General features: G+C 33.1%; 2 protein-coding genes across 2 annotated transcripts; one reads left to right on the top strand and one right to left on the bottom strand.

The window, feature by feature from the left end:
• Positions 1-3,753: 3,753 nt before the first annotated feature.
• On the top strand, positions 3,754-8,526 carry LOTGIDRAFT_157852 (hypothetical protein; the record flags this gene model as incomplete). Its single annotated transcript, XM_009050447.1, has 9 exons — positions 3,754-3,843; positions 4,698-4,817; positions 4,989-5,189; positions 5,412-5,486; positions 6,271-6,390; positions 6,871-6,964; positions 7,342-7,493; positions 7,815-7,898; positions 8,320-8,526. The coding sequence occupies 9 exons, from the start codon at positions 3,754-3,756 to the stop codon at positions 8,524-8,526; spliced, it is 1,143 nt and encodes a 380-aa protein (XP_009048695.1).
• A 4,354-nt stretch (positions 8,527-12,880) lies between these two features.
• On the bottom strand, positions 12,881-14,499 carry LOTGIDRAFT_157851 (hypothetical protein; the record flags this gene model as incomplete). The annotated part of the gene is made up of 2 exons (XM_009050446.1): positions 12,881-12,932; positions 14,102-14,499. 2 exons carry the CDS (start codon positions 14,497-14,499, stop codon positions 12,881-12,883), a joined length of 450 nt encoding a protein of 149 aa, XP_009048694.1.
• Positions 14,500-15,010: the final 511 nt, after the last annotated feature.

Genomic DNA, 15,010 nt, shown 5'->3' with positions numbered 1-15,010 from the left:
CTGACATCAAAAGGAAAAGAATTTTAAGAGAATTTAAAGTTTGACAGTAGATAAGATCATCAATGGCTGATCAAATTCAGATTTCTTAAATGATTATTTCTTGAAATGTGATTTGGTCCTTGGCTGCAGAAGACCTGACAGAGCGTTATGTTAGAAAGTTTGTATTTAATCAATTCAAATAGGCTTTATCTCATCTAAGTGTTGAAACTTTAACTTTTTTAACCAGAATGCTTTATCAAGGACTTATAAATGTTAAATACTTTACCAGGGATTGTGCTTCAAACACTTTATATCAAAGGAAAATCGAGCAGCATCTTTTTATCAATCTATATTTTATCAAAATCATCATCGATTGGAAAGATACACTGTTTATCATTGAATGTTTTTTAAAGTTAATATCAGGAGAATGGTGTTGTCATATCAAACAATCATTACCTTGTCTTATTTATTATCTTTTAAATAATTACTCTTTCATTTTCCACTCTTACATCTCTTCTACTTTCATTTTAACATTTTTTAGATCCTCTACTTTCACTTTCTATTGATTTCTTTCTCTCTTGTTCTCACCAACTCCATAATCATTCATTTAACCAGATTTATTTTTTGTCTTTTAGCGCAATTTTCTATTTTTTAATCTTTAACTTGATTTTCAATGTGCAAGATTTTTTTTTAACGAAATGTAGTTTTTGTTGCATGATTTTAGCCGATTCTTAAACTTTGCGGAAAAGTCGAGTTATTGGATTATTGACTGTTTGGAACTTGTGAAAAGTGAAGAGGTGGACTCTATGATTTCCTTTTAAAGATAAAAGATCTTTAGTGGTTATCGGTTGTAGTGGATTGACAACATTTTATTCTGTAGGCTATCTTTACATCCTCTAGGTTGACTGAATGATATTTTTACTGCATCATTTCTTCTTATCTTTGATTTTGTGATACTTCTTTCTTGTCTTGGAATTTTGACTTTTGTCATATTGGATATTTTAACAAATTTTATTTGATAGTTGGTTTTTAGAACACCTTCAGTGTTCAACAAGGATTAGAAAGGGTTATTTGGTCAATTTATGTGCATCAGTAACAGTGCTTGATTAGATTCTGATATTTTGGTAAATTTTTTCTGGGATTACATGGACCACAAATGATTTAGAAGAACTCAGAATGGTACAATTAATAGTATCATACAGTTGTATAGTTCTACAGTTTTTATCTGAATACGTTTTGTGTTTAAGTGACTTCAATAAGCCAGTGTTCTGAAGTTCAGGGATTCATTGTAATTCAGTTTAGTGTAAAAGGGACCTGAGTCTTCCAGTATTCTAAAGTTCGGTGATTCTATTTCGAATAGTTTCATGTAAGAGAGGCTTAAATCTTCAAGACAGCTTTTCATCTTAACTCTAAATCTAATTAACTAGAAGATAATCGTGGACTCTCTCTTTTACTCAAGTGCTTTTACAAGACTTAATGGCTGAGAGACGGTAATGGTGGTTACATTTACTGAAGATGGTGCTAGCCTGGAGGGTAAATTGTCAGGAAGACGATGGTATTAGGACTTCAGTAAGGAGAATCTACTAGATTATGACAGGTTTATAGAGGGGTATTGACAGACATTGAATGGATTAATTGATACAAGACTCTTTTACACTGTCTACAATGAGGTAGTTTCTTTTGCTCTGTCCTTAAATGTAATGACATGTGTTTCAGATACACAGCCCTCATCAGGACAGCTAGTTTTAGCAATGGGAACTTTGGCTGTTTCCTTTCCTGCGTATTTCAGTGTAAAGTAATTGACAAGAGCATCGTGTCATGCTTGAACACATGCTTCGGATACGCAATTCTCATCAGGATATCAACTTTAGACGTGGATCAAACTTTCTAATTCTCTTATACATGTCTACAATGTTTTTGTTTCCATTTTCAAATGTTAACTATTTCAATTGTTAATGGACTCTTTTACTTCTGTATTTCGCTGGACTTTACGAGGAGATTCGCATCTTTGTTTTTGTAAGGAGACAATCTTCGTGCCCAGTATTAGGCGAGTATGGGATCAAGGTTCATTATCTAGACATAGTTCTCAGTCTGACCTCTCAGCTGTGTTTAGATATGAAATGATTACCAGTAATTTGTGTGGACCGTCTGTAGAATGTTTTATATCCCATGTAGGATCAGGACTTGTTAGCTGGACATTAGCAGGCTTAGGAAGATAATGGTGTGAGATTTAATGCTTCAGGAATCAGTTTTCAGTTTTCACTTGATCAGCACCATTTGAGATTGATAGTCGTACATGTTTTAGCTAGAAATAGTATCAACAGATCTGCAGTAATTTTGAAAATAAAAAAACATGGGGGCTTTACTTTCCAAAACTTAACCAAGATACAATACAGATTTTAATATACAGTAATCTGATGATTAAACTAAAATCAAGATCAATTTTAGTTATTAACCAATCAACATTACAATCTTCTTAAGTTAAGTTTTTCTGAATAAGGCCTCAGGTGTCAAAATTGGAAGAGTTAGTTTGGCGAAGGCAGAAAAACCGGCTGTGGAATTGATAAATCTGGAAAGTAGTGAAATGGCCGCGAGCCTTCTCTCAAGGCCAATATGAACAATTACTCGTGCAAAAATTGGTTTTTCATGAATGAGGACTTACATAAACAACTTAACAAATTCTATTATAATCGTGCTTATTGAATAGAAACTTGATTATCACGTGTTTTTTTTATTAACTAGTGTTTATCAGTTGACAGCTGATGAAAGTTTTGATGTTTTAAGTGATTTTTGACGTATTGTGTAATCTCTGGCTTCAAGTTTCTGAAATATGACATTTCTATTTTCTGTTGGCAGAAATCTTAGTTTGTCTTTGACAATATTTTAGTCTGAAAATGACAATATTAATTTTATCTGACTGCGTGTGTCTGTGTTTGACAGTTATGTTGAAGTTTTAGTTAATAAAGGATTCTCTTCTCTATTGGATTGGATTTGATGTATTTTGTGTTTTATTTTATAAAATGTTAAATTGTGATTATAATTAAAGATCTGGACTGGGAAGTTTTGGATATATACAAGGAGATATTATATTAGGATAGCACTAGGTGTATTTTGTGTAAGATTTTATAAGAGAAACTCTCTTATAGAAGCACTGGCCTAGGTCACAAGTAGGGACTGTGGATTGTATCAAATTTGATAGAAAATTACCTATTTCTGGAGAGATTTACAAGTGTTTTATATTAAAAGTGTTATTTTGATATCGTACTCAGAAAGAAAGTTTATTTTTGATGTACATTCACGGACAGATTCAGTGATTCTTTTCTATATAATAGTTCAGTTTTTAGTTGTTCTATAATTTTCTAGTTTGGAAAATTGAAAGTTAAAATTCTTTCTTTCAGTTATTTTTATCTGGAAATGCCACGAAAGAACCCAGAATTAGACAATAGATTAGTATAAAGGATTAATTAACTTAGAATTGAAGTGATCCATAATGATTTATAATTAGAAACAGGAATGTCAGTATGTTTTAAGTGACAAATAAATTACCCAAGTGAAAAAGACTTTGCCTGGGGACAATCTGTTAACTCTAATCCTCAGCTTGTAATTTTGACTCCTACTAGATTAGTCATTCTGAACCAGAATGGAAGTATATTTTAACTGACAGATGAAATGCTAAGTGAAAAGGATACATTTTGAACTTTTTGATAATCTTGAAGTTTGGACTCCTCACTAAATGAGCTATTCTGTAATTTATGAACATTATATGTCGTCCCGATGGTGGCCATGGATGTGATATTCAAGGATATTGCCGCTTGTTGTCGGATTCTTACTAACACCAAGGAGGCTCCTCGTAAAACAACCAAAGTAAGAATTTTACACATCTCCAACATCGTACAGTATTTTGTTGTTTAATTTGTGTGTGAAGGTCCACGTTAAGAGAAGAAAAACATGACTTTTTACGTTATCAAAGGGTTAATTTATAAAGTTTACGCTCCTATGTTAATCTCAGATATTTTGAGAATGGGGGTTCTAATATTCACTGATAACATAAAATATAATGTAAAACTATAGACTGTGTCTTACTGTGTAATTACATTAGAAAACAAACATTTTATCATAGACAAATACATTAGTACTGGTACACAATTTGTTCTACTTGCATCAAGTAGCTATATAATAACTTAATAATAGACACAACAGTAATATACTTTACATATGGCTAATATAATATAATAATAGATGTCATAATAAAACACTGGGTGAATTAGATAATTTTTATAGCTATTACATACTCATTTCTTTATTAATTTAAAATGTTGAAACATCAATTCACTTTCTTTCATTCGAAATTTAAGCTCCGAATGAAAATAAAAATATATGTACATACAAGACAATTCTGTTAATCAAAATCTCATCCAAAGAATGGCAAAATCAGGAGTAAATGTTGTAGGGCCTATAGTAGTGGACTACTCCAAAGAGTAACATCATGTGTTTTGCAAAAAGTAAGCATGGTCTGCTTTGCACGACACCTGCCACTATTATATAGTTGTTCGTGTTTATTGTATATCACAGGGAAGTCACGCCCTCCTGGGCTACAGATTATGAGTATCGAAGATCCCTATTTATCTCTTTGCATTATCTCTGTATAATATATTTCATTTGTTTTAATTGTACCTGTCATAATAAACGCTTAATTTTTCCCCTCTATATATTTTCAGCCATTCCGTTCGTCACGTGACACGCCTGACGACTACCGTACTACAAGAAACAGACGGACAGAAGACGGTTGTACAACATGTCTGAGAGGAACTCTACATTGTTATAATGTCTGTATATTGGTGAGTTTATCTATTTTATGTACTACAGGCTGTGTATGTTATCCCTCAACAGTTCCAAATAAAAAGATCTGCCAACATGACAAAATTTCCCTCATTGCACAATAAGTGGTGTTGCCCAACTAAATCAGGTTCAGAAAGTAGGATGTAAAACTTTATTTCATGTCATTTCAGGTGATTGGTTGTGCAGCTTTAGGTGTAGGAATATTTTTACTTGTGACAGACTTCAGTGCTAGGAAGGTGACCCCTATAGTTGGCAATCAACTGTATGAAGTAACAACATATCTACTAATTGCTGGGGGTGGAGCAGTGGCCCTCCTGGCTTTCTGTGGGTGCTGTGGAACAATACGAGAAGACAAATGCGTCCTTTCATTTGTAAGTTCAGTTTTGATTTATAAATGAAGCCCAAGATCATGGCCTTGAATTAATACGATTAAAATTTGTCGTAATTGTGGAATTTTGTAAGGATATACTGTTTATCATTCTAACAACAAAAATTCTGACTTTTTCACAGAATTAATAAAACTGTTGGCCATGTCTCAGTTTTAGAAGTTTCTCATTGTTTCTTTACAATGACTATTAATTTCTATATTTCAGTATGGAACAACTTTAGCAATAGTTTTTATTTTATTGGGTGTGGCCTGTGGGTTAGCCTTCTTCTTCAGAGCAGTGGTAGGTAGTCTTTATTTACTTCATGATAAAGTTTAACAGCATAAACTGTACAAATACCTTGTGTTCTATAGCTATAACGTATTTCTACCATGCTTTCGTTAAACTCATGAATAATTAAAAAGTATGGGCAGTTCTTCATTCTAAATCACCTGAACCAAGAACATTGGCTGAATGTTTTAGTTATTCTCCAAAACTTAACTTAAACAGATTTTTAGTAGTACACCGATTTGATTGGATAATAAAATAGATTTTAAGTCGATCGTAGTGATTGACCAATCAGATGACAGGAACACTAATATCATCTTAAGTTAACCTCTCATGAATAAGTCTATCGGATTGGTAGGTCACTAAAATCAATTTTGAAAAATCGTATTGTGAGCCTTGCGTCGGGATACTTATCGTATTGTGACGTATTGGGGATATCCAGCACTAGTTAGCAGTATGTGATGTCAAATGGTAACAGTCGATTCACGGTATGTGATGTCACATGGTAACAGCCGATTCACGGTATGTGATGTCACATGGTAACAGTCGATTCACGGTATGTGATGTCACATGGTAACAGCCGATTCACGGTATGTGATGTCACATGGTAACAGTCGATTCATGGTATGTGATGTCACATGGTAACAGCCGATTCACGGTATGTGATGTTACATGGTAACAGTCGATCCACTGACTGCTGATTTATAGTGAATGTATTTCTGTGGTTGTTAGAGAGGTGAAGAGTATTAAAAGGTTTGTGAGTATATCTATGTAATACATTGTGATATTGTGTTTCCAGTTAACCAGTAATATTAAAGGTCGAATGAGACTCAGTTTGATAGAGAATTATGGGGTAGATGTCCGCGGCAACTCCCACAATAGACGTGTCACTGAAGCATGGGATGCTATGCAGAGAAAAGTAAGAACCATTTTATTATTTAAGCCAACAGCTTTCTATCAGAAACATTGTAACAGATGTCATAAAATGTTTAGTTTTAGTGAAATTACATGAACCTCAGACATCTGATTGAAAACTGATGCTATCAGTGTTCAAAATACACACAGAAAGCTTTTTAAGAAGGGCAAACTTTTTAACAAGTCATGGATATAACCACCTAGTGCTATTTTGCTATTTATTGGATTTACAGTAACAAAATGTCTTTGCTGGACTGTTACACCAAAACACTTGCCTTTATTCCAGTCTCTGATGGCTATTTTGAAATTTGTCTGCTGGTATAGAGACAGGAAAACTAGGCTTTGTTTTGTGAGGATTTTCTGCACCTCCAGGCCATTGAAATATCAACCCAGTACTTTTGGACTCACTCAGACAAACCGTTCAAATTGTTAAGTATACAAATATTACATGTGCAAGTGTTGATTGTATCTGTTCTATTTTTAGTTACAATGTTGTGGAGTATCAGGAAACGTAACATCAAAAGATTCCTGGGCTTTCTACAAATTAAACACTGTTTGGTTTATTCAAGAAATGAACAGTAAGTCTTGGGCTTTTTTTATGGCCAGTTACGATTGACACCCGTCAATATGGTGGACTGACACCCGTCAATATGGTGGACTGACACCCGTCAATATGGTTTATCACATAAGTCCTTTCACGATTAGTGGCGTCATCAAACACTTAGTTTTAGTGGAATTACAACAACCACAGACATTTGATCGAAAATTAGTATTGTTTCAAATTGAAGCTATCAGTGTTCCCAATACACTTAAAAAATTGAGAAAACTTCTTTACAGTCACTTTAAAGGGACAGGTTCATCATCTATTTGACCACTTGTACATTAGTCTCTGAAACAGATTTTTTTTTAGCTAATCTAATTAATGATGACCTATTGTTTTATTGTCTTTTTCTAGAACCAACAGATGGTAAATTAGTTCCTGAAAGTTGCTGTAAAGACAGAAATATTGCCGTCTGTACAGGTCAAGAGTTTTTCCAGGGACCACCTAACTTTGTTGATAATGAATTTTCAAAATATAAAAATGAAAACCCACATCTATTAACTAATGTAAGTTGGCTGTTTTTTTTTTCCTGTTCTCTTGTTCTCTTCTTGTTTTCTTCCATTCTGCTTTACTATTGAGAAACAAGAAATTTAAAAACATAAAATCATACTTATATACAGGCCTGTAGCTACAGGGGTGAGGTCGGATTGCACCCCTAAAAATGACTGCAACTAAACACCATACACAATCACCCCAACAGATATATTGCTTGTCCCTCCGAACTATCAAGTCTGGGTATGGATGAGCCTGGTAATGTATTTAAGATAATCAGTTTATTTGATACTGTCTGTTGTTTGATTGTAATATACTGTTTGTTTATATTTCAGGGTTGTTATGATCAACTAGTAAATTATTTAGATGACTATGCTATAGTGATTGGTATCGTATCAGCAGTTGTTCCATTATTTTTAGTAAGTGCTATCTTATACACCTCCATCCCTGCCAATGATTTAAATCTTAACTGCCTTCCACCATTTGCAGTTTGTTTCTTCCCCTGATGAAGTCAAAACTTTTTTGACGAAACGTTGGTTATTAAAGGATGGTATTTGATGTCAAGTTTTATGGTTTTTTACACCAAGTTCAGCATACATCAAATGAATCGCTGTACTACTAGTGGTATTGGTGATCCCATTAAAAAGTCTTCTGTGATTGGTTATTGCTGCCTGTTTTTTCTTTGTGGAATCACTACATTTTTCAGATTACCCCTTTGTTTGTACTCCAAGTATTGTCAAATGGAAGTTGAGAATATCTTTCCCATTCGAATTACTTGCTTGCTTGATTACAATACTTAATTACTTTCCAAATATTAATGAAGTATTTTGAATTTTTCAGATACTTGGTATAGTGATATCTTTCTGTTATGTGCACGTGTGTCTGGTCACCCTAGTGACGATGAAGTGGATGTCTAAAAATAGCTTCCGTCCTGACCAATCAGAATCAACGTTACATATTGTGCCTCCACCTGATGCAAATCATCCATCCAATCTGGAATTGGTTTCAATTAAACTGGTTTCAGTTTTCATGTCGCTCATTAGTTAATCTGCTATTGGTTTAAACCGGAACCGGTTTTGGTTTTATAATATGTTATTCTTATTGGTCTATTGAGAAGTTGTGATATAATTAAAATATTACAAGACACAAACAGAGTGCTGTAAAATGGCGGAGTTTGGAGAAAACAGATACTTTATAAAAGAATGTTTTCCCATTTCAAAATACGCGGAGAGATCACACTTCTCGGGAATATAGCGGAGCACGTGCTGTGCTGGTTTCAATACTTAAACTAAACAGTGTTTCAGAGCGCTTCAGAAACACCAATGATTGGCTAACTGAATAATTTCAACAAATCTGATTGGTTGATCATTGAGAAACTTTCATTAACCAATCAGATCTGTTGAAAGGGATTTATTTGTGATGGGTGAACACAAATTTTGATCATGTAAACAAGTGATTTGTTAAATTTTTCAAAAATGGTGGAACTACACAGAGAGGCTATTCTGTAGTTTGGTAAAAGAACATGTGAAATATAGTTATATTGTCAGAAAGAAACCATTTAAAGTATTTTTACGAGGACAAAACGGAAAGACTCAACTTTGAAAGAATTCAAGAGCCATTCTTCTGATGAAAAGGTTTGAATGAAAAGGGATGAAACAGAATATAGTCTTGTTTTACCAGACACTGACAATCAGTGAAAATAAAGGATACAGATATTTTATCAACAGTCTAAATATAGATTTGGGAATCCCCGACCTAATTAGTATTGGGAATTCCATGACCTATATTCAGACTGCTATAATGTACATTACTATAAAGAATGGAGGGAATTATATGTTTAGTTTCATTATGTATATAAATCATTGAAAAATATTCAAATACAATTCATTATATTCGTCAAAAGATGGCAGGCTTGTAGGTATCATTTTGTAAGATATCCTAATTCCACTGATATGATTGGCTAATTTTCCGTATGCCCAGTATGTGGACCAATCACAGCTGTTTTTACTATTGTTTGATTGGTTTTTAAGTATGTCAAGTCTTATCAGATAATGTATATTAGATAATGTTGCATTAAATACTGTTGCATTAGATGACGTTGCATTAAATACTGTTGCATTAGATATTGTTGCATTAGATGATGTGACATTAGATGATGTGGCATTAGATAATGTTGCATTAGATGTGGCATTAGATGATGTTGCATTAGATGTGGCATTAGATGATGTTGCATTAGATGATGTGGCATTAGATAATGTTGCATTAGATGTGGCATTAGATGATGTTGCATTAGATGATGTTGCATTAGATAATGTTGCATTAGATGTGGCATTAGATAATGTGTTTGATGATACTGTTGAAATAAGATCAAAGAATTTAAACTAGACTAGTTGGATGGTAGTTTTCCATACAGGCTACTAATCATCGTCTCTAATCCCAACATTAAATGAAAACTGATCACCAATTGATGTATATCCTTAATACGGAGTATTCTTTACTTGTTTTTGAAAATAAGGCCCTACGTCTTAAGCCACGATAGAAATATTTACGATACAGCCAAACAAATGTACTTAAATCAGTGCTTTTTTATCATTATCACCATTTCAACTTTAAGTCAAGCTACTGTCTTCTGAACGAAACATTCTTTGATTGTTGGCACCATATTTCAATTGATCAATTAATTCCTAGATTGGTCAAAATATCTTTTGTTAGAAGGCAACATCCTTGGATATTCATGCCTCATCTATGGACGGACAAAACATAATTCGAATGCACTCAATTTGGCACATCATATCATCTTTGACTCAACAAATTTCTGTGGATGAAACAAATTTTTCCTTAAATTTCTCTTTACTGGGATATCTGCAGAACAATTTGCATAGTGCTTACTGATTTTAGTTTCTGGTCCAAGCTCGAAACGATCTTTTGTTCAATGACAGTGGTATGTATTTATAATATACTTTATGTAAATTAGGACACTTTTTCAAATGCACGTATTTTTTACCAGTATGAAAGTGTGTCAAATAATAGGAAATTTTCTGTTTCTAAGGAAACGGCTTTGATTATAAATTTCCAATTGAATGAATGATTTGTGAGATTTTTTGTATCGTTACATTTTGTGGTTTTGGGGCTTTTATGTTTTTTTTCATATTCGTTATTTCATGTTTTCTTGAATTTTGATAAATTTTTATATAAGTTAGATTTATAATCTGTTTATTAAAATTGAAAATAAAACTGCCACAAATGAGGCATTTCCAATAGGTTAATTACTATTTCCATACTCTTTTACAGAATCTGTATCTTTAAAAGGTTTTCTAGGAGTTAAGCATTTCTAGTAATTCCCCAAGAAGGAAATTTAACATTTATTTGAAGGCAGAAATTTTTAAGAAGGGAAGTCTTGTATACTTTTTGTTTTTTTTTTATTCTTTAAAATTTAAATCAGACAATAGTCAATAATAATTTTTTTTTAGGGACGTTTTTGCAAAGTTAAAAAATCTTCAAAGAATTACCAACATTTCATCATAATAATCTTTTACTACATTCCAATCTTCTATGCATATCTTTAAACAGTTAAGGCTAACCTTAAAGCTATCATGAACAACTTAAAAAAGGAACAATTCTATCATTCACAAAATTTGATCATTGAATTTTTATTTGAAATTTTTAAATTTTGTAGAATTTGAGTCAATAATTTAAAAGCAATGTATGGAACCAAACTCGAATTTAAAATCATTTCTGGAATATCCAGTCTCTTTTGATGTTTCAGGTTTACAATCCTGACATCAGGTTGTATAGGGGGACTGTCTTTTTAGACTAACAAAACCTCGACAGAAAAGAAAGGCTGGCAATAAACAGGAATTAATCAGCCCTCTAACATAGTGTATATATATATATTGATTAATTTGTGATAAAAGCGCCGTATATTTGTTTCATATAATGTCACAAATGAAGGATTCCGATTGGATAATTTAAATTCAAATAAATGATTCTGATTGGATAATTTGAATTTAACCAATTGAGAGTAGATAAATTATGAAATTAGTTATTTAGATTTAGATCTAAAATAGTACCTTTACCAGACTGATTTTCTAGTTTTTCATTTTTCTTCGTTTTTTTGTTAAAAAATGATTCTTTTTTGATTTTTGATTTCATTTTTGAAGAGAATATGGACGATGTTCAAAAGATTTCATTTCATTTGGTTATATTTTTGGGTTTCTAGATTAGGAAGCCGATTAACTTTCATTTAAATAGACTTAAAATAGAGTTATTGCCCTTGTTGGACAATAATTAACGTTTCATTAATATAAATGTCATTTATTTATATTATAACTTAGTATTTAGAATTTTTGAGTTTTCTAATTAACAAATTGTCCGTCGAATAAATTTAGTTCCCCCCTTTTTTTTTTTTTATCTTGTTTTGAGTTATCATGTATCTGAAGAAATAAATAAAAGTTTTTTTTGCCTAATTTATGCATCATTGTAAATGGATAAAATCATTATTAAAATATATTTTCAGTAATTTTTTGTCTTCTGATTGCCTTGGATTTGACCTATTGTACCCTAGTCTTCAGTTAAGATAATCAGTAATAGTGTTCACAGCCCACCATAGAAATTTGGGCCTTCAAATCCATATGAGTCCAGAATTATCCGCTTTTGATAGTTAAAAAGACGAGTCGTCTGTAAAACTATAGTGGACTTAAAGTCTTTGAATGGCATTTAGCAATTGTGAGTACGATATATAGACACAGCTTTATGAAACAACAATCACTGGTTAAAGTTTTATGCAACGTTTCGACGTGTTTCCCCCAGTGATTGTTGTTCCATAAAGCTGTATCTATATATAGTGGACTTCTTATATCCCCAAACTGCACCCAAGAAAAAACTATTGAGACACTGTAGGTATATTTGCGCAGTTTTTATCTTTAAAAGTGCTTCCCAAATTGAGGGGGGGCATTATATACCTGTGATAAGTTGTCCAATCGATATTGACGGTTAATTGATATGGTTGTGAAAGTTTTTTAATTTGTACTCGGGAGCCGGTAGGTTTCCTTGGAAGCTTTCTTAAAATACACCTTGATCCCTCTTCTCATATAGTTTGATTTTGTGATGTCCTTCTTGAAAGGAACTTCCGGATTTCTTTACCCAGCGGTATCAGTCACAAAATACAATAAATTAAATCTTTCAGTCGGCGAAGTTCTACCCACAGCCATTTTATATTTATCTTTATATATTTCACAATTACAAATATTTAATGGAAAATGCAATAAACCGAGGCCCCGTGTGCTACAGGCTGCGGACGTTAAAGATCCCTCGACAATTGGAAATCGAAAAAGAGCAGGCTAATGCCGCTGTCCTAGCAAAATTTCCCTCATTGCACCCTGCCTGGCGTTGTCTATCTTCATTAGCCCACATGGTGCAGAAAAGTAGGACGTAAAACTCCTTCCATTTCATTTCTGAAATAGCAACAAAATAATCAGATAAAATTTCATAGAAAATATTAAAAAGTTCCTATGGCATACAAGGTAGACAACTGCAGATTTCTTGAGATACCAAGACTACAATGAAATAAGCCTTCATATTAACATGTCCTTCATGCTTCTGGTAAAATGAACACGTCCTCTTGATGGATACGAGTTAAATCTAAACCATCCATTGAATAATGCAGGCCAATAAAGAAGTTCACAATTACAAAGAAATTGGTAAAATTATAGTTCAAAGATTTTCAAATGAAATGAAATGAATGGAGTTTTATGTCCTACTTTCTAAATTTTCAATCAACCGACAGAAATTACTGAGTTGGGTGAACAATCGTTGAAATCAATATCATCTTTATTCAGAAAACTCGATATTTATTATTTCAAAATGTTTGAATCCATAATTCTGATGATCATTGCGTATTTCACAAACTTATACACGATAACATTAATTGCCAGAATCCGCAATCGATGTCTAGGTCATTATCATCCGTCTATGAAAAACATAAGTACTGTTTCCGAAATCGAATTATAGTTAATAGTAAAACACCTGGAAGAAAAACTATCGATGCACAATAATCAGCACAAAACCTCATTCAGATTTTTTTTTAAAAATATGGTGAGATAAGGGTGTATCTTCGGAACGATCGAGATTGAGTTATGATGAGTTATATCCTTATCAATGGTGAGTTATGTCCCTTATCAATGGTGAGTTATGTCCCTTATCAATGGCGCGTTATGTCCCTTATCAATTGTGAGTTACGTCCCTTATCAATGGTGAGTTTCTTCCCTTATCAATTGTGAGTCATGTCCCTTATCAATGGTGAGTTACGTCCCTTATCAATTGTGAGCTATGTCCCTTATCAATGGTGAGTCATGTCCCTTATCAATGTTGAGTTATGTCCCTTGTTGATATGTACAATAAGTTGGTAAAATCAACCCACTATTCCAAAAACCAATTCTTTTCGTGTGTTGCTTCTCTGTTCTTATATATGATACATGAATGTCATTTACCAAATTGTTTGCTTTTTTGGAAATGAACGCACGTCTCAACGACAGTTTCTGCAGTTTTAAATTTTACTGGCATGTTTAGTCTAGAAATTAAGGATGACACAGTAGCAAACGATGATGGTTTGGTTGGTACATACTTCACATTGGCTCGGTAAGATGGACACAACTGAGGAGCCCAAATCTCGAACAGTTTAGGTATGAAATACCTCGGTGTTTTCTTGTAATTATTAGAATCATACGTCACAGATTTTTCTGACGTTTCACCAAGCTGCTGCTCTGACGTAACACGACATGATATAGATTCTGACGTCATCTCACTCTTGTGACGTTTTCGAACTGCGCCAATCATGGATCCAGATGAGGATGACGTCATATTACTTCTGCTTGTTGAAAGTATACTTCTCACTTCAATCGAGGATTCGCCATCTTGAATTGTAGCAGCTTGAACTTTTCTTGGCGCAAGTTTTAGTCGAGATAACTTCTTGAAGGTGCGGGGTTGTGTGGATGTTCCTACGTGTTTCTTAGTTTCTGTCATACTCGGTTTTCTTTTCTTGGATGTGTTTATCTATATATCCTTGCTCATTAATTCTGGTCAAAACTTAACAGTCTATAGCCTTTCTAATTCTGAAATTAAACGTCATATCTATTAGCATGGCGAGATGGGAATGCTGTGCAAGATTGGGATGCGAGATTTTTGATCATGGAAACAGTTGCGGCTCTAAGGGCAACGATCATTAAAGACAAATTTTCATCAATCTAGTCTTCCTGTTATTTTTTAACCTACTTAAAGTACATGACAATACACGCTCTACAATTCTAACATGGATGCTGTAGATGACCGAGAACTGTTCCTGACACAAATGTAGTTTTCTGTGTTAGGAATGGATATTGTAGAAAATGAAATGAAGTTTTACGTCCTACTTTTCTGTGATGTTATTGAACTTTTGAAGATAATTCCATAGAGAAAAAGTTAAAAGTTTTACATCTTATTTTCTATTGCACGAAAGAAATGAAATATGAAGTCCTACTTTTCTACTGGTTAGAGA

The sequence above is a fragment of the Lottia gigantea genome (genome assembly GCF_000327385.1).
Source record: "Lottia gigantea unplaced genomic scaffold LOTGIsca_15, whole genome shotgun sequence".
Classification (NCBI taxonomy): Eukaryota; Metazoa; Mollusca; class Gastropoda; family Lottiidae; genus Lottia; species Lottia gigantea.
The sequence above is the reverse complement of the archived record's forward strand: the minus strand, read 5'-3'. Positions and strand labels throughout refer to the sequence as shown.